The 27,757-nt window shown below is 36.7% G+C and overlaps 1 protein-coding gene across 3 annotated transcripts in view; it reads left to right on the top strand.

Moving 5' to 3' along the window:
- Positions 1 to 7,375: 7,375 nt before the first annotated feature.
- The window catches only part of Clk (circadian locomoter output cycles kaput protein Clock), a 42,963-nt gene continuing 22,581 nt past the window's right edge, over positions 7,376 to 27,757 (top strand). For 2 of the 3 annotated variants that reach the window (XM_089237993.1, XM_089237994.1), the window contains exons 1-10: positions 7,376 to 7,801; positions 10,298 to 10,354; positions 12,126 to 12,169; positions 14,117 to 14,146; positions 16,037 to 16,185; positions 16,371 to 16,462; positions 17,405 to 17,494; positions 22,647 to 22,743; positions 25,998 to 26,132; positions 27,440 to 27,656. In XM_089237993.1, the coding sequence (XP_089094119.1) occupies positions 12,144 to 12,169; positions 14,117 to 14,146; positions 16,037 to 16,185; positions 16,371 to 16,462; positions 17,405 to 17,494; positions 22,647 to 22,743; positions 25,998 to 26,132; positions 27,440 to 27,656 (836 nt within the window). In that variant the 5' untranslated portion in view covers positions 7,376 to 7,801; positions 10,298 to 10,354; positions 12,126 to 12,143. The remainder of the gene's footprint in view (positions 7,802 to 10,297; positions 10,355 to 12,125; positions 12,170 to 14,116; positions 14,147 to 16,036; positions 16,186 to 16,370; positions 16,463 to 17,404; positions 17,495 to 22,646; positions 22,744 to 25,997; positions 26,133 to 27,439; positions 27,657 to 27,757) is intronic. The other variant, XM_089237995.1, reaches the window with a different exon arrangement.

Raw genomic sequence — 27,757 nt, forward strand, 5'->3', positions numbered from 1 at the left:
TAGCAGAATATCTGCCAACATGAAAGAGGGTTACTATGCCCTTAAAAAGTCAAAAGAGGCATTATTTTCGACTTTATCTTCCGGTAAAGATTTTTTGGCGCCTAAAAATTTTTTCAGGAGCCTACATGTTTTTGTGATTTGTTCCAGCCTTGGGTTAAAGTCAGAGTTGTGTAAGTTTACATTTTCAACAATTCTGAATCAAGTTTAGAAATGCAATCTAGAAATGCTAAACTTATTGAAAGAAAAAATTAACTACGTATATAAGTCTTTATAATAGCTTCAATAATATGGTAAATATGTATTTGAAAAAAGTATCCAAATAGCATGTAGACCTCCGATACGTCATTCGTATTGCAAGGAGTTGTATAGTTGTTAAAAAAAAATAGTTAACTTTTTATTTGATCACTCAGGCCTAAAAATCCCGATTAGAAAAAATTGTTACCCTGTCTCTCCTGAGACTCCCAAAAAATGCATGTTTTTAAGTGCAATACTCGTTTAGATATTTGAATTCAAAAATCGCTGAAAATGAAGAAAGGAACCGCATAAACTTTATTCTGTTCTTTCCTTCATTTTCATTTAAGCGAAATACAAGATTGTCAAAGGCATGTTTTTGATTGTCAAAGAGACACACAAAAACCTTTTCTTCTTTCTTTTTTTATAAATAACTAAAATTCTTTGTGAATGACAACATTAAAAAAAGTGATATTATGTAGCGATAAATAAGCAGAACTTACCACCCACAGAATAATACAAGAAGAAGAAGAAGAAGCTCGCACCGGGAAGCCGGGAGAATGTTTGTGAGCGCTCATGATTGGAAAACGAAAAAGGCAATGGACAAAAAACTACACATACCTAATCCTAAATAACAATTTCGAAATTTTTCTCCACAGAACCTACGAATGAAATTCTTTGTGCGTTGGCGGGTCGCGTTTTGTAATTGACTTTTATATAATAAAAGCAAATCTGGGATGAGGGTGGGCTTTTACGCTTCGTTGCAAGCAGTTGCTCCTGACGAAAATCCGGTCTCTATACAGAAAAGACACCGTTTTCTTATTCATTTTCCTCAACCAGTAGTGGCTGCAGCTTGTAGAATGATGAATTTCACATTGACACGAATCAAGACAAATCACAGTTTGTTCAGTAGGTACACATTGGATCAAGGTCTTGGCCAAAATGTGAGAAAATAAATATGGAATAACGTGGTTATAATGGTCTCTTCTTCTGTCACTTTCGTACCTCCCCTTCCCACGAAATACCAGTCGTGTCCCTCCGAAATAAATTTCTGACTGCGGCCCTGATTAAGCACATATCAGGCTCATATAAAAGCACGAAATAGTTCAATTGTTTGAGATAGCTAGAAAATGAAACTATTCTAACATATTAACCTTCTACTAGCGTGCTTTCTATCAAGGGTGGAATCTGTACGTACCTGAAGAAGAAGGAGAAGAAGATTATTTCTTCCCCCACCCCCTCACACCTGTCCCAAAGAGATCAAATTATCTGTGCAAAGAGAACCTGTCCCAAACCCAGCAAAAATATCCAAGACCAGTGATTCTTAAAGTTTTGCAACCAGTGGCTACGTTTCCCCAGTGGTCATTAAACCAAGGGGCTTCTTTTCCGTAATGGTCATTAAACCACGGGGCTTCTTTTCCATAATGGTCATTTACCAGCGGTTTACTTGCACTAGTGGTCATTTACCTGTAGCTTCCTTGCACAAGTGGTCATTTACCTGTAGCTTCCTTTCACAAGTGGTCGTTTACCCATAGTTTTCTTGTCATTTACCCGCAGCTACACTGCAAAGTCGTTTCATGAGCATCATGGACCGCGGCAGAGTGGTAATTTGTGGTCCGCCTACATTTCAGCATGTGTCCAGGTCTTTCACCACCTGCTTATATCTCTTCGTTAAGACAGAGCGGCGGGCCACGTTCTGGTCAGGAGGAGGAGGTCCACTTAGAAGACTAGAAAGTGCCAGCTAATTCATATACTTATTATAAAAAATCACAATAAGATTTATATCATGGACCTCCTACGCCAGTGGTTCTCAAACTTTTGTCGCCTTCAACGTCCCTGCCCTAGCCATCGTTTATCCATCATCTCTCCAAATTAGTTCAGATAAGAACTACCAAGTACTGAATATGCACAAACTGATATCGAAAACTAACCGTGACACCCCTGACAGAGGTTGATGAAGCCCTAAGAAGCCGCGACGCATACTTTAGGAAATACTACCATACGCACTTGAGTCCCTGGATCGTGCCCTGGTGTACCCATGCGTTGAAACAGCCGTGCTGCCTTCCCTAGAGTTTATTAACCTGCGACTCTCTTGGCCAAGTGGTCATTTCTTTCGGGGCATTCTTGCGGCCGATTGAGGCAAATTTAAGGAAAGAATGACTAAGAAAATTAGTAGAATGGGAGAAGTGCGGCAACATTTGTATAGCCTACCGTAAATCCAAATTTGCCCAGAGAGCGAGTGACCAAGTCAGTGAGTGACCTAGAGAGTTTGCAACCATGTGAATGAAAAAAAGATTGTGCAAGCGTTTGTGTGAGCAAAAGCTATAGAGTGTGTGCAAGCATGTAACTCACCAAAAGAGTGACCTAGAAAGCGGGAGACCAGGTCAATGAGTGGCCAAAAAAGTGATCTATAGAGTGTATGAGCATGGGACCGACCAAAGGTATGACCTAAAGAGTGTGTGAACACGGGACTGACCAAAAGAGCTACCTGGAAAGCAATTAACCATATGAGTGAGAGACCAAAAGCGAAACCTAGAGTGTGTGCAAACACGTGAGGGACCAAAACAGTGTACAAGTATGTGGATGATCAAAGTGACTTAGATAGTGTGTGAGCAGGGGACTGACCAAAGGAGTAGGCATGCATGTGAATGAACAAAAGAGAGATTTAGAGACAGAAGCATGAGTGGGAGGCCAAGTGGGTAAGCACGAGGGGGTAAAGTCGAGAAATGAGTGGTCAAGAAAATTATACTAGAATGGGAGAAGGGTGGCAGAATTCGTTCAACCCACAGGCGTCAAAACCGTATAAAGCATCTTATATACATCTAGGCACACATCAATATATCCGACTACCCCTTGTATATCAATTGTATATCAATATTATGACATAAACGAGACGTAAAGATTTTCAATAATTTCGTAATAATATCGATGGCAACAACAATGAATGCTAAATATAATATCCCATTTCTTTCTCGGTTGAGCTAAAAATACCTTAGACATTGAGCGGCTGCTCAACGCCTCCAACACACAAACAACATCAAAGAAGAAACCATTCTTTTCAACGAATACCTGGAAATAGGCGCAAAGAGAGAGAGAGATAGAGACCACCCAACCGCATTTGAATGAAAGGTGGAAAAAATATGATATATATTTATATCGTGTATATATATACGTAATAAAGTGACGGCTGTTCCTATTCACTGATCTCCCTCCCACTTGCAGCCCGATTTTTCCCTTTCGCGGGGAGGTGGGGGGGGGGATCACTATACAGAAATAAGTACAGTGTATAAAAACACGCTATTATGTAAAATCTCTGACGTAATCATGAAAGTCTTTCATGTCAGTCGCAGGTAATATTTATGATATTTTTTTGAAATTTACAAACACATCGCGATTTGAAAATCCATTTTGGTGGCACAAACCTTAGAGAACTGCGTTCCTCGACCCATTTTGATCCTACCAGCCTATCAACCTATATCCAATTTGCTAATTATTGCTAAAATTGCTATTGATTCTGATGAGATAGTTAATAAGTTTGAAATTTTTTTTTTAAATATCTTCACATCTGTAATTTTAATTTGAAGTAAAACTCTTATATTTTGTTTGTGTTGTTCAGATTTCTGATTGTTAGTCCCATCACATACGTAGGCTATATACGTACTCTATCATTAATTCAATTATACTTCCACACAGGGGCGGTCTTAGGGCGGTGCAACCTGTGCAATTGCACAGGGTGCCAAATAATAGGGGGCGCCGGAATAAGTTGAGAAAGTTACACACCTACAAGGGTGGGCTGACAGGGCTCCAGCCTCGGGGCAATCTTACTTTTTTTTTACTTTTTTTTAAACTTTTTTTACACTATAAATTAGCTATGGGGGGGGGGGGGTGCCGTGCAAGTCTGGTCTGAGAACCTGCTGCCAAAATGGGGGACCATGGAGCAGCGGTTTTAGGCATGGAGCTTATATTATTATAATAGTAATATAAGCTCGATGGTTTTAGGGCAGTGCTACCTGTTTAAATGCACGGGATACGAGAACCTTTAGGGCTTATCCTACAAGTCGTAGGATAAGCCTAAATCATTTGCCCCGGGCAAAATGATTTTGCTGACGCCCTCCTACCTGACTATAAGGGGCCATTCAAGTATTACGTCAGCATCGATGGGAGGGAGGGGGGGGTTCCAATTTGCTGACTTTTGATGACGGGGGGGGGGTTCCAATTTGCTGAATTTTGATGACAAGGGGGGGGGTTTGGATAATGCTTAGGTCATCAACCACCCTTTATGAAAATATGAAATATTTTTCATGGCATCTTACTCGGTGCGTCAGAAACGAGAAAAACCTTTCGATAGTTTGTGGGCACTGGAAGTAACACACCCCTATTGATAAGTGCCCTACAGAGCCACTTTAGTGATCTCTAAATGTTTCACGGATCCAAACGCTCTTGAACTGTGCCACGCATCACTCAAGTGATCCGTAATTATATCCCGCGGATCAATTAAATCATCTGAGAATGTGCCGCGGGAAACTTGAGTGATATAGAACCGCACTGGGGGCTACTTAAGTGCTCTAAAACTACGTCACATGTCACTCAAGGAATCTCTAAATGTGTCACGGATCACTTAAGTGTTCTGGAACTGTGTCCCGGGTCATTTAAGTGATCTGAAAATATGCCACGGGCCACTTAAATGTTCTGGAATTGTACCACGGGACACAAGCGATCCGTAAATGTGCCACTTAGTTCATTTTTACAAAATTTGGTTTGAGGTGGGCAGGCCGCATCAGATAACCCCAGGGCCATATTTGCTTCGCGGGCCAAGTGCCTTTATGCGATTTGTCATGATATGGCTTAGAGGGTGAGTCGCAATGAATTTATTAAAGATGAATTTTGAGTTCATAGCCTTCAAATAACATTGAAATTAATTGCCGGTTTTGTTCACTCACATGCTTGTAAACTCATTTGGTCACTCACTCACTGACAAGTCCTTTCACTTCTCCAGGCAATACGCGTGCACTTACCAGGGCCGTCCTATATACACGCTGAGACGGGCGAAAACTAATAGCGGGTTGGTCTCAACAACTTCGGGGCACCAAATATGTTTAGGACTTCCCTTACCCGATTTTATGTTTTGAGGGAAGGGGAAATCGGCATGGCCCCCACAAGGCCGGGGCTGACAGTGCTCTAGCCCTGGGGCCAGGGATAATTCTCATACTTTTTTTGCTTTTTCACGCTACACATTAACTATAGAAGGGCCCGTGAGAAGTCTGACCAGTGGGCCCGCGAAAGATCCCAGCCTGGGGCCCTACTCCTGGATGTGGGGGCCATGGAAATCGGCATCCATCATTTTAGGATATACAGCTGGGAAATATACAAAGAACTTTGAAAACACAAGTAGATGTAAATTAGCACAAAAATTAATGAATATTCAGCGTTGAAGGTAATTTCAATCTAATGGGAGAAGCAATTCGCCCTGAAACTGATGAAAATCTTAGAATTGATGAATTAAAAATTATTCCAGCACCGATAAAAATTCAGAATCGGTGAAAGTTATGATTCCAGAATTGATGTGAAAATTCAGAATTCATGCAAAAAGTGATATAAGAATTGGTGTTAAGAAGCCTCCAATAATTCACCGTGAGTGTGAGACCTCACAAAGCTTGGTGCCCAGTGCGACTGCACCTGCCACACACCATGAGGGCACCTCTGGGCTATACATATTTCGCTACCCTTCACTCACACATTGTACTTCATTCTTTTCTTGACCACCATTATTCCCTAAATTTACCGCCCTTGCCAAGGACCATCTTAACAGAGCATCATGGGCCCCCGGGCCAAGTAATTATTCTGAGGCCTTACCCGTGGGCGGAGATACACCTTTGCGTCAAAGATGGAGTCGACTGATCTAATGTATAAATGTATATATGAATTGACATCATCATCATCATCGTGCCCCCCCCCAGACTTCCAAGTGTATCACCACCTATGGCCCTACCTGGCGAATTTTCAAAAATTTGAACCGGTTCTCATTTTTGTGAGGCGCCTCTTTTCTTGAGGCCCCCGGGCTGTGCCCGGGTGGATCCATGCATTAAGACGGTACTGGCCCTTGGCTACATCCCGCTATAAGCCTTCCCCAGTAACTACTCCACTGCTGAAGGGGCCCCAGTTGTGTTGATGAAAAATAATTTATCGTCCTATAACTTTAAAATAGATAAAAAATACATAATGGGTGAAACCTCACTACAAAGATACTCGATAAAACGATAGATCTCTCTGCAACCTGCCACCTCATATTGTTTCAAATCTCGTATAGAATTACCTATTGTCCAATGTTAAACATTACGATAAATCCCTCTATAACAATAAACTTTACAAAGAGATTTTTGAACCGCTATATACAACGATATTTCTTTATATTTCGCTCAAAAATAGTCTCGAATTCAATTTTAACTTCGTCAGTTGTTTTCATTTTTCCAAGAACGTCTAAAAACCATCGTTGTTTGTTTTGCACGGCATCATCACCGAAAACGTTGATAAAGCTGCTTGTATTGCCACTTTCTCTGTAAGACACAAAATTGCAATACGGTAAACTTCTTTACATGGCAATGCATCTGAATGAATCAACTAATTCATTACAGTTTTTCGCGACGAATAAATGCTTCAAAGCGCGTTTTCTGATATATGTATATAGTACACTGGTTAGATACCAACTACAGCATAAATTTGGTGGCACGTGATAACAATGTTACCTCTCGATATAACGATAATCCTTCTACAACTCTTGGTTCACAGAATATCGTTATAACGAAGTTTCACTAATAATATACCTATAAATTTTTCGGCTCAAATATTTTTTTTCTTTTACTATCACGCCATAGAAAAATGAACACAGAACTTAAAATGAAAATAAATAAATATGTATTTCTCCACAAATTTTGACGAATCATATTTGTTTTTTCCCTCCCTCGTAGGGGGAACGCAGAACCCTCAACACGCAGATAAATAATGATGACGTAAGCAGTTTCATAACTTGCTAATCAAAGCCGACGGAATCGGCCAATGGTAGAGTTCGAGAGATAAGTTTTGATCCCAAGCACGCCCGAGGCATTTCTATTGGAGGATCAGCATAACGTTTCTAGAATATACCAGAGGTTGCTGTTGGCCATTGCCAGCACTTGAGATGATGTGACGTCCTCGCAAACTCGACTGAAACTACGCGAACGCACCCGACAGTAGTTTTTTTGTTGTTGTTGTTGTTTTTTTTTTTTTTCAAGTGTCGGGAGGGGGAGAAAAAAAACCAGAAGAGGAAGATATGTATCCATTTTCATAACCCGGAGGAAGTTAAATTTTAAAAAAATTGCTGTTTGGTTGTGTTAGCATATTTTTCCTGCTTGTTGTTATTACGTAAGTTATAGGAGCGCATGTCACACACATAGTCTGTGTCGTCTGGTTCATCGCGGTTGTAATTTTTTATTTTACTGCTGAGTGTTATCCCATCTCTTAAGCCAAAGGAAAGAAAGAAGTATTTTTCTTTTTCTCTCTTCCCTCCTGACTCATCATGTTTTTAAATTATGAGGTATGTTTATTTGTATATTTCTTCTTTTTTACTGTATCTTTATGGGAAAATATTTATACAATATCTCTTTAGATAACCATTGAAATGCTAAATCCTCACAAAAAACACAATTTTAGGCACTTATCTGCAAAAAATAGAGAAAAATATATTACCAAGTTATCTTAATACAGAAAATAAAAAGCCAATTTTGCTGATGTATATGGGTTTTTTTTTTTCAATGATGAAGTTGATTTTTTTATTTTCTTTTAAAACTTCACTAATAGATATTTTACATATATTTGCTCTTTTCTATAGCACCCATGTCACAAAAAAAAAAAAAATTGAGTGTATCTAATATGAATTTTTTTTGGTGTGTCATTATAATGTCGATAAAAGTTGTGTTCTTGTGATGAGGATTTCTTAGACTGGTGTAAGTGATTTCTGTGGAATTTATTTTTTTGCGCGGATTAAAATTGATAACACTAATCGCAAAAGTTTTTTGGCTTATTTACAGATATGGCCCTCCATATCGTAGATCCGTTCCTCCGTGCTGAGATTATTGGCGGGCCCATCTAAATAGTGAATTTGTTGTATAGAAAACATAAATTATGTGATTTTATGCCTTGGCCCCCAAGGCTAGAGCCTTTCCAGTCTTATGGCCATGGCCCCCACATAGGGGGGGGCTGCCAGGGCTCTAGCCCTGGGGCCCGGGACGATTATCATCATTGTTTTGCTTTTTCACGCTATAAATTAACTACAGAAGGGGCCCGTTAAAAGTTTGACCGAGGGGCCCGCAAAAGATCCTAGCCTAGGGGCCCCGCTACAGGATGTGGGGGCCATGCTTATGGCACCCACATCCTGGAGCGCAGCCCTTAGGCTGAATCTTTGACAGCTCCCCCCCCCCCCCAAGCCAGATTTTTCACAGGCAGTGCCATCTTTTAACACATGGGCTCAACCTGGTTGGGGGGGGGGGGTGCGCTCGAGTGCAGAAGGGCCTCAAGAAAGCAAGATCTGCATCCAATTTTTAACAGCAAGTATGTGAATTGGGAGGCTGGTATTTCTAAGGCAGGGGCTTAAGAAAAATTACTTTGCCCGTGGGCATATGATGCTCTTAAGATGGCCCTGTTCACGGGCCCTCTGATAGTGGATTTATGGCATGGAAGAAAAACAAAAAATTACCGTAAAGGTCAGGCCATAGCCAGTAATTTCATTCGGGAGGGGGAGACCACTTTCATTTCGGGGGGGGGGGGACCAAAGCGATAGAACCAAGTGAAAGATTTGGCCATCTTTTTTCCCTTTTTCGGTCATTTTCTCACATTTTGGGGGGAGGACAAGACCCCCCAAGTTCTCCCTGCTACAGCCTTGGTAAAGGTCCTGGGTCTCAGGGGCCTTCATTCTTTGAAACCAACTCTGTTCTATCACCAAATGAGTTGTGCCGGAAAGGTGCACATGTGCCCAACAGTTTGTCAGAGACCATCCATCCCTCTGGGAAAGAGGGCAAACCATCCCAAGATGGTCTCTCTTGACAGTCATATCTGTCTGTCTATGCTTAACAGTTATCGTGTGGATCTCAATTTTTTTTTACTAAAATATCTATAAACATTTGTGGTATCTGATCATCTTGGGGAGGCACAAGCTGCCATACTATAAATCTTTCGTTGAGAAACAAAATCACCGGAGGTCCTACAGTATTCATGATGTCCAACTTTAAGCACTGAAAAAAGGGAAATTGTCCAATTCTGTATTGGGTGAAGGAAAAACTGTTTTCCAAAGATAGGTGACAAGAGCACTTTGAAATTAAATTTACCATTCTAAGAGAGAAAAAAATTAGCAAAACTCTATCTTCCTCTATTCATTCGCAAAAGGTACTTGAAGGCTACCTAAAACAGAATTAAAATATTAGAAAAATTTCATTCATGTGAGTAAGAAAACACTTTAAAAACAGAGAAACAATGAAATAGGCAAATACATGGAAAATACTGAGTTCGTGATGCATTTCGACAGGCTATGAGTGACATCTCCAGAGAATAAAATAGCACGCTGATCAAGTATTCCACTTTAGTTGGTTACAAAATCGTAACTCTCCGTTACTCAGTGGAAAGAAAATATGTCTGTTCAGGTTAAACGTTGTGGTCAGAATGCAACTGAATGCCTGCGTACAAGTCTAATGCAACATTCTGATTGGTTGCTTGAGACATTGCACTAGACTTGAATGCAGGCACGCAGCATCACTCTGACTGCAACATTTGACCTGAACAAACATATTTTCTTCCCGCTGAGCAATGGAAAGCTAAGATTTGGTAACCTACCAAAATGGGATGCTTGGTCAGCATGATATTTTATCCTCTGGAGATGGCATTCATAGACTGTCGAAATACCTCAAGAATTTTGTATTTTCCGTGTATTTGTTATTTTGTTGTTTTCCATTTGTGATTATATTTTGTGGAAACGTTTTTTTAAATTGTTTATTTATTATTTCTGAACATGTTTTTTTAGTAATTATTTTTCGCCCTGCAGTCATGTTGCAAAGTAGGTGACCTTACAGACAGATTACAATTTGCTTAGGATAGCGTGGTAAGTTCAATTATGTTTTTGTTGGCGATTTCCTTTATCTCTGTGAGTATTTCCTAAATGAATGCAGTGAATCATGCAGATCCAGAGGGGGAGATTGTCCCTCCCAAGAGCCAAATAAGATGGATAAAAATTCACCTGTCACATAAAATAAAATATAGGACAATCAAATAAACCTACACAATAAATTGCTCCTCCCAACACATTACCCTAGATCCTTGCCTGATCCCACTTATAACATTTTTTTTTTTAAATGCCACATGCAAAAACATTCTATGAAAGAAAGGGTTTTAAACGGGAAATTTTGATAATTATTACTGAATTGGGACCACAAAAATAAGTTGTACTAAGCAGGAAAACATTCTAAGTGGGAATTTTATTAGCTGGACCCACTGTATACAATAGACTCTGGACTATCCGGCCTAATGTGGGAAAAGGGCAGGCCATATAACAAAAAAGAGCCAGATAAACAGGGGTTCTATAAATGCTCACTTCTTACCCTACCCATGCCATTAAAAACATCCTTTTTATACCAAAACCTGCTTTTATTCATATTTTATAATCTAGTACTAAGTCCTAGTACATAATCCTAGTACAGGCAAGTACTTTATAAATGTTTGTTATGCACTGCACTGTGCAATAGCGTAAGCAGGACTTTCTTGTGGGGGGGGGGGGAATTCAGTTTTTTTCATTGTGTCCACCATATACACCAAAATACACCATAATCTCGGCTCTAACCCCCCTCCCCCCGGGGTACACTCATGGTATTGCACTTTTTAAAAATTTATTACAGAGAAAGGAAGGTGAGGAAAAACATATTATACATATTTTTAGATGAATTTGACAATGTCTAACTCAATTGCAGGGAATGTATAATCATATAAGCTCTGTACTCAAATCATATAAGCTCTGTACAGTATGAATGTGTAAACTTTTAAAATAAACAAAATATTAATGTAGACTTAATTTCTTACAAAAATTATTTAAATTCATTTTACTGTTCATTCATAAATGATTACACAAATTGATATAACACTTTGAAATACCTTGGGAAAGTAAATTATTCGTCATTTTATCACGGAAAGTTGTTTTTATTTAACTAGGCCGCATAGTGCAGAGTTCTCCGGATAGTCCAGACTCTACTGCATTACTTTTCTGTCTTTTTTTTTTTGTAATCCTTAACATGATGACAAATTCGATTTTCATTTGATAAAATATATTTACCTCACATTATTTCCATCGAGATAGCCTTCATCTCAACTTCAAGTTGTTTTGTGTTTATGAGCAAGCACTGTACATTCAAAGAAATGTGAATAGACCAATCAAATAATTAGATTTTGCAATCAACCAATCAGAACATATTCAGCTTTATTTTTACCGCAGTGCCAATGTAAATAAGGACTTATACAGGCCTTTCCAATTGAGCAACCCAGAGTTGAGATTTGGTAACCAACCTGAATGGGATCCCTGGTCAGTGTGGTAGTAGTCATGTAGCCTACATCCTTTGAAGACTACACCCATAATGTGTTAGAGCCGGCTTAGCCTACAGCTATTCAGTAGGCCACAGTTTTCCTCCATCAGGACTGAAATCCCAAAGGTTTTCTGATGCAGTTAATAAAATTTATTATTATCATTATTTCAATGTCAAAACGGTGATTCTGTATCGTAACTTCATAAAATGGCTATAGCTTAGCTCTTACTAATGATGTTATGATATAAATTTGTATGATATGTTGTTACAAATTGAATATGATATGAATTGTGTTCCATTTAGATTGATGTTTAAGATGACATGGATGAAAAAGACGATCCCAGAAGGTATGTGAAACTATTCGTTTTACTGCAAATTTAATTTTTCCATGCAGCTGAAAAAAAAGTTTGCTTTAGGAATCAAATGCAGGACTGTAGGTAGTATTCTTGTAAGGGTAGGTGAAGAGGGTAATTCTGCCCCATCCACTGTAAAGGTCCTCGAAAAAATTGCCACTTCCCGCTCAAGATTGCTGCTCATTTGCCGCTACCCCCCCCCCCCCGTTCTTTTCTCCAATTGCATTTATTGCATCTCCAATTACTTATTTCTTATGTAAAAAGAACAGTCTTCTAATTTTTAATTGCAGTTTATTAACCTAATGTTTAAATATTATTCGTGTGCAATGTAATATTCCTCTACGAAGTACCTAACTCAGAATCAATCTACAATGCATTCATAATTAGCTTTGCACTGGTTTAATTTCCCTCATTTGACCAGATTTTCTCAAAACCAATTGACCCTAGTTTCTCAGTTAGGCCGATAAATAAATGTGCTACTTTACATCAAAAAGCAACTACACTACAGTATAGGTAATTCACACACCAATTTAACTGTGTGAATAATTTTAAGTTATATACCAGAACTTGATGAATCTTAGGCACTAGTTCACCACATCGACTATAAATTTGGTATTGGTACCTAAAATTTCCTATATATGATGGCTAAATCAGTCTTTTAACATGTAACTGCAACTCCAATTACAAGTTCTTATTTCTTATGTAAAGAGAACAGTCTTCTAATTTTTAATTGCAGTTTATTAACCTAACGTTTAAATATTATTCGCTGCAATGTAATATTCCTCTATGAAGTACTTAATAAAATAGAATTAGTAAATCAATAGTTTTTAAGTCTGAAAAAGTCAAGAAAACATTATTTAGGAATGTTTTTCCCAGAAAGAATATGCTTGGCTCCTGTCAAAAACAACTTCTATTAAAACCTTGAATTCTAAGAAATTAAAAAATTTCACTTGCATATGTTCACCAAAATCCTGATTGTTCTAATGCATGTTTTATTCAACCACTAATTACCATATTTCCCTGGCATAGAGTCTGACTTCGCCATGTTCTCTGAGACCATCCATCCCTTTGGGAAAAGGTGCAAACCATCCCAAGATGGTTTCTTTTGGTGGTCAGCGGTCATATGTCTGTATTATCTGGCATGCCATAAAAATCAGGAGACACTATATTTCTTTAATGTTAAGAGTCCGGTCCATTCTTGGCATGCTGGGAAAAGCAAGATTTAATAAGGATCCCACAATACATTCAGAAGACAGATATCAATCTGTAATAAATAAGTGAATCATAATAAAGTAAGCAAACATGTTTTGTCCAGGAAGTTGATAACAACAGAGAAAATTGTACACTCACTTATCACTCCAACCTAATTATCGCCAGCCCAATATGAAATACAAACTATGTTTTGTACTTTTTTAGCATTTTTAAAAAAAATATGCTACCACTTTAGTAGGTCTACTAAAATATCATGTTTTGCAGTGCAATCCTTTAATTTTTTGCTCTGTTCATTCAAACCTTGAACGCATGATAAAAAATACTTTGTAGTCTACTAATTTTTCCATTCAGCTCATCTAATCTAGAAGAATGAATATGTTCAGCATCCAACATTTGCAATAAACTAAGATTTATTCTAGCAAAAGCAAACACTCCCTCGTTGTTTTCCTGGCATGCCAGCTGATGCAGGGGGAATATGGTAAAAAAAAAATTAATTTTTTGTTCATCTTCAAATTTAATGTATCAAATTACTACCACCATTATTAAAATTATGTTTATTCTTTCAACAAAAAGTAGTCAATATCAGAGGCTTCCCATTTTTCTATTGTAATTGAAGGTAATGAATTTTCTATATATGCTTGTAATGATAATGAAAGAGCTTTATAATCACTATTGCTCTTTCTTTCTTTTTTCCCCCTCTTTTTTCTTCTCTTTTGGTTTCTCATGCAGACATGCTGCTAAATATAGGAATGAAAGAGTGTAAGTAGACTCGAATTGCTGAACTCACAATAATTTAATATTTATTGATAATGAACCCATAAACATTTTATTGTTTCTGCCTTGGCACTGCACTTTTCAAACATAAGTATTATTCCAGTCAAAAATATCACCTGCAAGCCAAAAAGTTTGTAGATCCGTGAATGTAATGTAAAAGAGGTTGTTGCTGAATATGTTTTTAAATTTCATTTTTTTTTAGTGCATGTAATGAGAGAAACTTTAAAGTGATTATTGCTTTAATGTCTTCACTTTTTATGATTTATTCAGTTTTGATATGTTTTTTTGTATAAATATAAAAAGTATAGGATATATAAGTACAGTCAAATCCCGTTTTAATGAATACCACCATAGCGAAAATCTCTTTTTAACAAAAACTTTTCTAACCCCCCAAATAAATTTACATAGAATCTATGTAAAAAACCTGGAATTCCTTTATAATGAAATTTCATTATAACAAAGTGATTTCTCCAGTGTCTTGAAGTTCGTTATTATGGGATTCGACTGCTTATACTATACTTTTTTTGCTTTTATTCATCAATGACAGTAGAAATACTGTATAAGGAGTCGAATCCCATAATAACGAACTTCAAGACACTGTATATTGTTGCCTCTACTTTTTGTAGCTTTATGCTAATGTAGTTGTCATAACCACTGGAGCTCAAACCACTTGAGGTCCCCTCCCTTTTGAAGAGAGATCCTTTGTTAAATTGCACTAGGAAGCCACGAATAATCGTTGATTAGGGAACCCCTCCCCCTACTTTGGAGCATATATATGCTGAATGGGCTGTACTTGAACAGTCAGACCTGATAGCAAATGTCAGTATATATGAGTTATAAGCTGAGTTATGTCTGACTATTCATGTATGGTCCCTTTCAGCATATATATGTTTTAAGGAAAGATATTCGTTGCTTCGGTAGCATAGTGGTCTAGCACATTTGTGACAAACCACTTGCCACCACCAGGATTTAAATGAGTACCACGAAGCAATCCAACACAATTAGAGTCAAAATCTGAGCTCTGAATGATTTAATTTTAATTTACATATAGTATTTAAAAATTTGATTTAGAAATTTTACAAATTTTGACAAAAATTGATATCATTAAGTCGTTGATCCATATCTCCATTCAAATTAGGACATCCTAACTCCCCAGGTAGAGTTAACCAGCGAGTGGTGAAATATGGCTTAATATAAAGCGGAAGGACAAGTGCAAAGAGGGAACATTGTCGCTGCTTTTTATACTGAAAAGATGACCCCTATCGAGCGCATCACCGATTTTCATATATTCCGGATTTCTTTCATCACCAGGGAATTGGGATGCAGCACCGGACTCGCTGCGAGTTTGAACTGTTACACATTCACCTGGATTGCAAAGGAATGGTGGTTCTTTTCCCAGCTGAGGCAGATGAATTTTCTTTCCTGAATTCATTTTCAAATCACTAAGTTATCTAAACGTTTGTATGAATATACTATTCACAGGAATTCCCTTTCCCATTATATACGCCCTGGAATCCAGTGTATACTAGGCGTCTGGCAATCCCTGGCTCTCCTAATATTTTCTTCGTATTAATATCTCTGTATGAGTAGTTTTTACATGCATCAGAGAAGGTCACTGATCATAAGTTGCTAATTTTAAATAAGTCTCTGTCTTTTGAACAAATTATATATTTTTTAATTTCTTTACACTAAAAATATATTAAATTTACAATTTATTTAAATGTTATTGCAAATATATTCTCTCTGAATTTATCAGTATTGCTTTTTCTCCCTTTAAACACTTCAAGAAGGCATGTCAGAATTGATCAATTCAATATTTTCAACCTTAATTTGCTTTGTATTTTTTTTTATTTTTATGGTTTTTTTCTGTCACAGTAAGTCCAGGAATCTCAGTGAGAAAAAGCGGCGAGACCAATTCAACATGCTCATCAATGAGCTTTGTTCTATGGTCACCTCCAGTAACAGAAAGATGGATAAATCTACTGTTCTCAAGTCTGCCATCTCATTCCTTCGGAACCATGGTGGTAAGTTTTAAAAGTTTTCTTATTCTTTTACTTTTATAAGTAAAATAGGTACTAATAAGTATTCAGTTACCTAAGAGCATATCCCTCATAATTAATGGGCTTCATTTTTAGTCTGATGTTAATATTTGTTTGCACTCTATATATTAAATTTATTATTTATGTTCATGTGCTTCCTGTTTTCTTAGAAATGTCTGTTCAGCAACAGAATGTGGAGGTTCAAGAAAATTGGAAGCCGTCATTTCTCTCAAATGAAGAATTCACTCATCTGATGCTTGAAGTAAGTAACCAAAAATGCCTTCTCTTGATTTCATCGAATTCCTTTTGCAATCTTCAAGATAATATGTTTATAGTGAATCAGTTGAAAACTTTTAACTAACGTGTAAAAGGGGTTCCTTATACACATTAAAATATGGTAAATTATCGCAACTATATTTTCCATAAACAAAAAATGGAACACTCTCCTTAAGATAAATTTTTTTCAAAACACTAAAATTGAAAATTTCTATACTACAGTCGATGCTTGCTATAACAACTCCACATTATAGCGACTATTCTATTACAATGACTAGTAGGATGAGTCCCCGATGTTTTTATAGAGCAGCTATCGTATGTGTTTTACTTTTGATATAACGACCCTCCCAATGTAACGTCCATTTTTGACGGGACATGGGGGGGGGGTTTATATCGAGCGTTGACTGTATTATTTTAAAATCAGCAGCAGGCCAGATAGTAAGCGGACCGCATTTAGCTGGCTTGCCATAGTGTGCCCATCACTGTGCATGGCAAATACTTGAAATTTTAGAAAAGAATGAGTTCGATCATCCCATGGTACAACTTTACTCTGTAAGAACATATGTTTTTAAATGAATTGTCATAGTTCATTGTCCATGTAGATAAACAAAAATGAATGAAGTTTTATTTATTTTCAGTTGCTACCCCCTCCCTGTTTACCTCCGAAAAATTGTATTATTTGCTTATTTGCATAGGTCGGAGGAGGAAGGTGGAAATTCACACCTCCCCCCCCCCCCGCCCGTTCAAAGAGCCTGTATCTGCTTATGCCAATCACTAATAGGTGATGTAAGCATAGCTTGAGATTTTATTTTTGTTGAATTAGCATTTCTCAATCATAAATATTCATTTTATGCATTCACAGCAATTTTCAAATTGAATAAAATTGACAATTTTCCTTGCGTTTTTATTTATTTTTTTTAATTTTCAGGCGCTGAATGGTTTTATTATGGTCTTCTCATCTACTGGAAAAATATTATACACATCAGAAAGCATAACCTCACTTTTAGGATATTTACCTGTAAGTCTTTTCATTTGTCTAGTCTATTTAAGGTGTTCTATGATAAAAACCAATTGTGCTGTGTTTAGTCCATTTTATTGCGTTTTAGCATTACTGTAAACATAATCTGTCACATGTTTTAACTTATTAAATTAGTAATCACCCAATTGCTAAAAAACTAGAGTTGTCACTTTTTTTTTCAATCTTGCACATAATATAGAGAGATATGATGTGGTCTTGAAGATGATGAAAACTTATATGGTAATGCAATGCATGTAACCTTTCACCAGTATGCAGCAAATTTTCAAAATACTGTAGAGTCTCAAAGAAACAAACATCTTTAAAACATACTTTTCTGTATACCACATGTTTACTAAAAGAATCTTGTTTTGGCTAATTTATACCATATTTCAAATTAGTTCTCCATTACTAATTTTCCTTGAAACAAACTTTTTGACTAAATAAAGTGACTGTCATACAGAGAAACTTGGCTGTCAGTCACATATGGTCAGGACAATGTTCCAAGCTGTGCAGAATATGCTTCCTTCTCGGATCAGAGAGTAAAAAATATGATAGAAGCTACATTTTAGGTCAGATAGAGAAATTTGCTGTAGCAGAAACACATTCTAACCAATGACCATAAGATCTAAGTACTGGTTGGTGAGAATACATTTCTCTTAATACAGAGAAGCTGCAGAATAGTCATGGGAGAGACAGGCTTTGATCCTTTAACTGAATAATTGAAGACCTAAACTCAATTGTAACTGACAACAGGATAAGATCAACAATTAATCCAATTTTTTTGACAGTTTTAAAAAAATGAATCTTATACAAATACAATGCCACAACATGCAAAATGCCCAACGAGGGGACTGGGAAAAGATGCCCATAAAAATATGGATGTCATATATTTCCAAAAAATATATAGCAACCCAATTAAAAATGCAATTAACAAAAATTATAATCAATATATGCACATGATAAAATACTATACAATGCCCATAAAGAATACTTATGGTTGTCTTATACTAAGTATGGATAGCTTCTCGATTTACCCCAACATGTTTATCGTATTTCTTTTTAAACGTGTCAATTGTATTACAATTTACTACCTCCAGGGGTAAGCTGTTCCATTTATTAACAACCCTATTAGAGAAAAATTCCCTGCGACACCATAACCTTGCATTGTCCCTCACCAATCGATACTGGTGTCCCCTTGTAAAAGCAGTCGATTGGCGGTGTACTAAAAGTTCATGGTCCATCCTATCCATCCCATTAAAAATTTTGAACACTTCGATCATATCTCCTCGACACCTGCGTTCATCCAATGTAAACATATTCAAAAAATGAAGTCTCATCATAACTCAAGCCCTGTGTGCCAATAAGCACACACGTAGCTCTTCTCTGCACCCCCTTCAACCAAGTCTATGTCCCTCTGTAGGTATGGTCTCCAAAACCTTACATCATACTCCAGTCCAGAACGAACTAAGCCTCGAAAAAGTGGAAGAATGACTTTAGGAAAACGTGAAGAGACCTTTTTGAAAATGAGACTGAGCATTCTATTCGATTTTTTGACCACCACTGAACAATGTTCAGAAAACCTAAGCCGCTCTTCAATGAGAATTCCCAAATTGGTGACCCTAGTTGCATCCGTAATAGTGACACCATTCAACTTGTAAGAGAACCATGGGTTGTTCGAAACAAAATGAGCGACCATGCACTTATCAACGCTAAACGTCATGTTCCATTCATTTGCCCATGCTGCAGTCCTGTTTAAGTTGGTCTGGAGCAACTTACTATCATTTAATTCCCGATTATCCCCATTAATTTCACATCATCTGTGAATTTGCTAGTAATCCCATCGATATCCTGATCGAGTTTATCGATAAAAAGTGAAAAAAGTATGCTGCCAAGGACACTTCCTTGAGGAACTCCACTTGTGACGTCTGTCCAACCAGAGAATTCCCTGTTCACCATAAGTCGTTGTGACTCTTAACCACGATTCTATCCAATTCAGCAAGTTGCCCCCAATTCCATTCTCGTGTAAACGCTTCAAGAGTTTACCATGTTGGACCCGATCGAATGCTTTCTGGAAATCAATGTAAACAACGTCTACATTTTTGCTCTTACCCAAAGCCTTAGTCATGTGATCATAGAAGCAAAGGAGGTTAGTTACACATGCATTCCCCTTCCCGAACCCATGCTGATTATCCGACAATAAGTTATTATTATTCTCATTATTCTCGTCTATCCACTTCACAAACTGCCTTTTGATGATAATTTCCAAAATTTTCAAGAGGGAACTCATCAAACTCACTGGACGATAATTGGACACCGCTTCTCTACTACCCTTCATAAATATTGGAACAACATTAGCAAGTTTCCAATCCGTTGGGACGATCCCCTCAGCAACACTACTCCTGTATACATTATCTACCAATAAGTATTTGGACACCTGTGATAGAAAAGAAAAACTAACTTTATTCAAAATCAATAGTTGGTAGAGCCTCCACGAGAGGCAATTACAGCGTGAACCCTCCGGGGCATACTTTCCTCAAGTCCTTGTGTAACGGCTAGTGGTATTTTCTTCCACTCGGCTTGGAGAAGACATGTCAGTTCCTTCACCGATTTTGGATGGGTAGGGCACCTCTTAATTCTGCGCTCCAACTCGTCCCAGAGGTTCTCGATAGGGTTCAGGTCTGGGCTCTGGGCAGGCCAGTCCATTCGGTGAACCCCATTGGCACCATACCAAGCCTTGGTTAACCTCGCAGTATGACAGCTGGCATTGTCGTCCTGGAAGTAACAGGGGTCCACCCCGTAAAACTGCCACAACGTAGGATGCACATTGTCATCCAAAATAGTGCAGTAGGCATCGGCGTTGAGCTTACCATGAATGGGGACCAAGGGTCCCAGTCCATACCAGGAGAAACACCCCCAGACCATAATTCCACCTCCGCCGAACTTGACTGTTGGCACAATGCATTCTGGCAGGAGATGTTCTCCAGGCAGACGCCAGACCCAGACCCTGCCATCCGAACGGTAGAGGGTGAACCTTGATTCGTCACTCCAAAGAACCCATTTCCACTGATCTACGGTCCAATTTTGATGTGCTTTGCACCACATTAACCGAGCAACGCGGTTGGACTTTGTGATCAAAGGCTTATGGGCAGTAGCATGACCATGAAAACCAATCAGATGTGCTTCCTTACGGATGGTATTCATTGAAACAATACTCCCAGATGCCTGTTAAAACTCCTCGCGGATGAGGGCCATCGGTTGGGTGCGGTTCTTCCGAATTTCTCTGGACAGCACCCGTCGTCTCTATCTCCCAGTTTCGTTGGCCTGCCGACTCGGGGCAAATTCCGACAATCACAGCTCACCTTCCACTTCTTAATCACATAGGCCACGGTCGATTTTGCGCACTTCAGCTCGCTAGATATGTCCCTTAAGGATCGGTCATTTTTGTGATACCCGATAATTATACCTTTCTCGAAATCAGAGAGCTCCGAACTGTGCGGCATCTTGCATGGGACTAATGCCGGTGTTGTTTCCTACACGATATATACCGGCGGAGGGCGTGACGTATCTCAGAACCGCAGATATCGTCATTTGCATAGGTATCCAAATACTTATTGGTAGATAGTGTTCATGACTGGCCCCAACAATTCATTAGCACTGTCCCTGAGGACCCTGGGGGTAGATATCATCTGGTCCTGGTGCTTTACTTGTACATGCATTTCTTAGAAGATTTATGACCTCCACGTCTTCTACTAGAATATCGTTGAGGGTTTTATTACCCCATGCAACCCGTATATCAAATATCATTATCTCCATTATAAACAGACACGAAAAAGTCATTGAAAGCACTACACATGTCGACATTGCTCTCTAACCCAGAGTCTCCTATCGAGGGGGAGCCAACTGTCCCCTTACATCCATTATTGATGTATCAAAAAAATGATTTTGGATCAGAGCCAATGTTATCGGCCAACCTAGATTCAACTTCCTTTTTACTATCCCTTATGGCTTTATTCTTTACTATCCCTTATGGCTTTATTCAACGCTCTTCTTTTATCAGTAAACAATGATAGGTCACCTCGCCCACTTTTATAATCTGTGAATGCTCTGTTCTTTTCAAGATAAAGGTTACGCACGCTATCCGTGAACCATAGAGGATGCGATGTACAAACACGCTTTTTACAAACGCTTACATCTGTTACATCACACATCATCCAAACAAATCATGGATGTTCATCGAATCAAACACACAAGGTTGAAATTACAAGAGAGACAGATTTTTTGCTGTCTCTGTAACATTTAAAATTGTAAACATTATTTGGATTATTTGCTTCAATCAGAATGATCTAAGTCAAACAGTATTTTGAGAATGCACTAAAAACCCTATTCAAAAAGTGAAACAACAATCTAGTTCCATATTTAATTGGTACATAAGCTCATTAGGAGGATAGATAGTCATAGAGGCATTACAGTAGACTCTCGCTAATCTGGCATATATAAGACTAGAGTGTGCCGGATTGCAGGAAGTTTTTTTTTTGTAAAAGCTTGTTTCGATACTATATACTTCTGTGCTCAGAGATGCAGTGAGTTTTCCTCTTCTATGCTCAAAGAGAACCCACTTAAAAATGCTGGATCACTCGATGGGCCAGACCAGTGCACAGCCGGATTATCAAGAGTCTGCTGTACTTATTTTACCTTTCAATGGACTTTTTCCTCACATATCGTCATCTCAGTTGCTACAACTCGATAACTTGAAAATTTATGATTTTTATTTAAGTACAAAAAATGACACTTATTAGTATGTAGTAGTTAGCTTCTTAGTTGTGTGTGTGTAGCATATTGAAATGCTACAACTAGGAAGATCTGTAACACATGTCTAAGCAAAGTTTTTTGTTTGTTTTCATGTAATATCATGTTAAATATGCAATGCATTCAGTCTTTAAACATGTTTTTCTCAAAATATCTAAAATCAAGTTATCTAGTTGTAGTATTGGCATGACAATTAATAACTTAATTTACTGGTAATTTCAGCACTTTTTTTATGAATAAAAAATTCTAATTTATACTTTTCTGTATTTCTGGCACTCTAAATGGCACACACCATCAAATCAATTTATACAAAGCTGGTTTTTCAGAGTTTTTTCTTCTTCTTTAGAGTGATATTCCTTCATCAGTATTTGATATGGTCTATGAATGTGATCGCTCTCCTTTGTACAAAGTAATCAATTCTTCTGAAAATACTCCTTCCAAAGGTGAGTATCAGTGTTCAAATTGATAGAAAAGTATTTAATAATTCAAAGTTGAAATAGATGTTATGCATAAAATAAAAAAACTTGAATATCAATGAGAGAACACTTTTTCCTGAATGTGACTTTCCTTAGTTTTGTTCAAAAGAAATGTTGATGATGTTTGTTATCTATGTTATCTAGTACAGTGTTGAATAATATTTTTATGATAATATATTCATAGTGTCTTTTTTAAACAAAATTGCATCATTTTTATATTTTTATCTTATTTATTACTAAAAAATATTTGTTTTGGATTTTTCTCATCTTTTTTGTGTGTATTTATTTGTTAAAATTTTATCAAAAATTTATTTATATTTCTTTGAAGAGCAGACATTTGTCCAAAACTCATAGAAAACAATGTAAACAGGTGGGCTCTTAAGAGTTGCAAATTAATGATTTGGTGCAAAAGTATTGTGTGAAAGTTTTTTTTCCCATTCAATAGGTAACAATAAGTGCTTGGCACAACAGATATAGACATTTCATGAAAAAATAAATGTTGCAGAGGTTTGAAAATTACTTACATGAGTTATAAGAACATTGGCTGTGATCCCATGTTTCAATTCATGCATTGAAACTGGATCAGTTTCTTGACTCAGAGAAACTGGGTCTCAGCAGATATACCCATTAGTATCTGCTGTGTGACTAAAGGCTTGCTCATGGAACATTTATAATTTACTTGCAAAACTTGAAGTACTGCAAACTCATGTAAGTGAATTTCATATATTTATAGAGTAGAACCTCCCATATCCAGAACAACCAAAATAATTTTTTGCATATGCAATTTACTGCTGGTAATATGCAATTTATTTGCTGGCATTGAGGGTGTATTTAAGGTCAGTGACCAAAGAAATAGGGCAAATAATTTATTAGCTACGTTAAATTCAAAGCTTTATAAATAACAAAATTATATTAAAAATTCTTCAGTGTTCAGCCTTTTATTAGCTTTAAACAGGGTTGGGTTTTTGATGTCAAAAACTGGTTTAAACCATCAAAAACCTAAATGAATGCGTTTAGATAATGTTTTTTGAACACAATAGGTATATAATATTATTAAAAACTTACTTTTTTACATATTAAAATGTTTTATTTTTAAATATTTATTTATTACAATAATTAAAACAAAATATTAATTATAATTTGTAATCTTGAATTTTTTGACACACAAAGAATCTAGAACGAATAACATATAATTTTATAGTCAATTTCATCTAAATTATTGATTACCTGTGTTCAATTTACTGAGTGAAATAGAGATGTTTATTCAAAATATGTGTGGTAGGAGATCACAGGGTCCGATTTTTGACTTCAGAAACCCACTCAGTATTAAAACAGTCAAAAACTTATCGTCAATGTTGTCAAATGTTTTTTTTAACTTGATAGATATTTTAAATAATAAAACACTTACTTTTATGCAGACTAAAGTGTTTTATATTTTGAATTATAATTACTGAGAAAAAAAGATCTGTTTTGATATTTGCCTAAAATTTTATTCCATATAATTCTCGTGCAACACCTGTTGATACACTGATTAAATTCATTTATTCTCACCTAAAATTTCTTCGCTCAGGTTGTATAAATCCAGAGTTTTAGAGAGTATTTTCAGTCAAAGCAGAGCTGGCAGGACTTGATATCCAAATCATTGTTTTGCACGTTTAGATACAGCCCTGTTTTTGATGGGACGAAAGGGGTCGTTATACAGAGCATCGACTGCATATTGTTCAAAATAATTCTGTAGAGAGTAGAAAATTATTTTACAATCATATTAAGTATTTATTCTTTGTACAACATAGTCATTTTAAACATTATATGCAATTAACATGTGTATTTCCAATGGGAATTTTTATATCAAAATACAATATTTGAGGTTTTTGAGATGACAGTTTAAACCATCAAAAACCTGTCAACCTCAGCTTTAAAGCCTATTATTTTAGCCTTATATAGCTCTATAAAGATATTTCCTCATATTCAAAGTTCAGGCTCCTTTGTTCTAGATGAGACAGAGTCTACTGCAGAACTTTTTTATTGACACTAATCTGTGACACTAATAATATTAAATTGCAAACAATGCCATCCATATAATATCTATACAAAATTTTCATTGCACATAAAAAAAAAACAACAAAAAAAAGCACTACTCTATTGGGAGATAATTTCATTGTGGTGCATCACTGCAGTTAGAGTGAAACTTCCATAGGCTGCCACCTCTATTCCCCGGCCAACTTCCCTTTGACAGAGTAAAGGAAACAACCTGTGATCTTTACTGACTAGGCAAAGAATGTGGAAGTGTATTGGCTTTTCGGATACTTTCTACTCTTTTTAGCACGCAGAGATTCAGTGGAACAACAGTGAGAGAGTAAAAGAAATGTGAGGAAAGAGCATGTGAACCATGAACTTGCTATAAAGAAAGAACAGATCCCCAATAATACAGATGAAGGAATTGATCAGATGATCTGGTATTTTACTAATTGAATTCATTTAGGTTTTAAAATAAAAAACAGTGATAACTTGATATATTCACCTAGATGTATTGTCCCTGTAAAGGGGTTTATCACAATACTCTCTGGTGTATCACACAAAAAGTAGCAATACCGAACACTTTTGATGATTAGGTGATGACCAATATTGATATTATTAGACGTGGTCGGAAGAACTGAAACATTTGAGAAATGAGTTCGAAAATATACTGAAGGATATTTTGAGTGAAAAAAGAAAAAAGATAAACGTTGTAAAACGGTTTCAAAACCCTTCTAAAAAATATTGGTATGGATGGGTTTAAAACAGTAAAGGATATCACATTGTGTCAAGAGAAGTTTAAAATCACAGGTTATAGGTTATTCCAAACAAGATTTTAGAAAATACCATTGCAGAGATTTATTGCTACATCTAGTATCGTTTTAGCGAGGTTTCACAGTATATGTATCTGTTTTTTGGGCATTGTAAATAAATTGAGCATAAGATTTTTTTTGGGAAAATAGTTATTTTGACATTCACCCTGAAATGTGTTTTTCCTGTTGTTTTTTGTCTCACCACCCCCTGCAGATGGCCACTTTTTTGCGAAACGCTGATTGGCCATCTTATAAGAGTTTCACTGTATTTTTGTATGAAATTTTGAAAGTACTCAGCATAATTCTTTTGCTCCCTCCTGACATAATAATTTCATAATTAAATAGATTTTAAATAGAATGACAAAATCATATATGCATATTTTTGTTTTACAGACTCATGTTTTTCAATGCTAGTGCATATGACCAGGGGACCAATTTTTTCAAAAGGAGTCAAATCATATGAAATGGTGCGATTTACTGGGACTTTCCACCATTGGCCTTCGCCCTCTTCATCATCATCTTTAGAAGGTAGAACTTTATTTTATGAATTAATTATTTCTGTTTTGTTTATTTGATTGTTAATATGATCAGTTTTGGTTGATAAATTGGTTTCCTAAATTCATTCATTCGCTTCATTTTAATGTGAACAAAGATCAAATTTTCAATGCTAGTGCATATGAAATAAAATTATGGTCACTGTATCAGTTTCTTATTTTGAAACTTTTGTTAAATTTTTTTGATTCATCATGCTAATAAATTAGTTTGTTCATGTTTGAACTGAAATTTTTTCCCTTATTTAAAAAGACGGGCAGGAGAGTCTTATGGAGTCACTATTCACAGTTTGGGAAACATTGAAATTTTCAATGAAGCCTATGAATCACCATGCTTACTAATCATGTGTTTATACAGCTATATTAATTACCATTAAGTTAAATCAGTTAATTTTTTACATTTTCAAAATGGCTGGTGCTCCATAGCAGAAAGTTTGGTTGGCCACATGTGACCTTGTGTAGAAGATCCATTTACTAAAAAGTATGATCGCACATAGTTTTTTAATGAGAAAAATACTTTACCTTCGTTTAACCAGTCAACTGTCCAATTAATTTCTCCGAGCATTACCCGCAGTGCCCACTCTTTTTTTTAAGATGTGTGTGCGTTTTCCCTTTTTTCCTTTTCTTGGAAGTTTGAAATATTTAAATATTTTTTTTATAGCATGTTTTTTTATAGCTTGAATGTGTCAAGACATAATATGACACTCCAAAAGGGGGGTCATAATGTCCTGTGACTGAAAGAAATGCTGTTGATGGATTTATGTGGAACCATAGTAGTTGAACCTTTGCTAAAAGATATACGAGTAATAAAACAGATGCATCCTCCAAGAGAATTGGAAATTTAAAAAAAAGCGATGGGAATGCAGCTTTACAAAACATGACAAAGATAATAGTAATAATAATCTCAGACCTTGAAATATAATTGTTCAACTCCATCTAATGATGAGATAATAAAGTAGAAGGATGGCTGTACAGATGGCAGCACATGTATGACAAATAATTTCTTCATACCTATGTGAAGACTGAAAAGTCTGTGCGTCTGCAAATGCCGTCGTAGGCACCACCATTAAGTATGGCAGCGACGGCAATTGCCGTCGTAACCACTTGACTGGTGAAAAAGACCGAAAAAAGTCTTTGTGATGGCAAATGCCATTGAAGGTACCACCGTTACGTATGGCAGCGATGGCAAATGCCCTCGTAACCACTTGAATGGTTAAGAAATATCTGAAGATAGAAAAAAACTATTTTTTCTAATTTCTTGTTGAAAATTCACATGATACATAGGTCCAGCATTTTGCAACATGGAATGTGATAGCAACAGTTGCAGCAGCATCTGTTCACCTCTGTCTTCCGCTGCTCTGGAGTGGCCTATATGCATTGTTGCCATGGCAAGATTACAAACACCTCAGTTGCTTCGTGTAGTCAATCTAGCTGATGAACCGAAAAATGAATTCACTTCGCGCCACAGTTTGGAGTGGACATTTTTGTTTTTGGATCACAGGTATGTGAGTTTTTCATAAATATAATGTTTCAAAAGAAATTTACTTTCTAAAACTCATTCCATTGAATTATAAATTCATGTGTGTGTGTACGCTTTTATTT

The sequence above is a fragment of the Pholcus phalangioides genome, unplaced genomic scaffold (genome assembly GCF_987345545.1).
Source record: "Pholcus phalangioides strain wild (caught in Gottingen) unplaced genomic scaffold, Ppha-v1.0 ptg000010l_1, whole genome shotgun sequence".
In the NCBI taxonomy this organism is placed as follows: Eukaryota; Metazoa; Arthropoda; class Arachnida; order Araneae; family Pholcidae; genus Pholcus; species Pholcus phalangioides.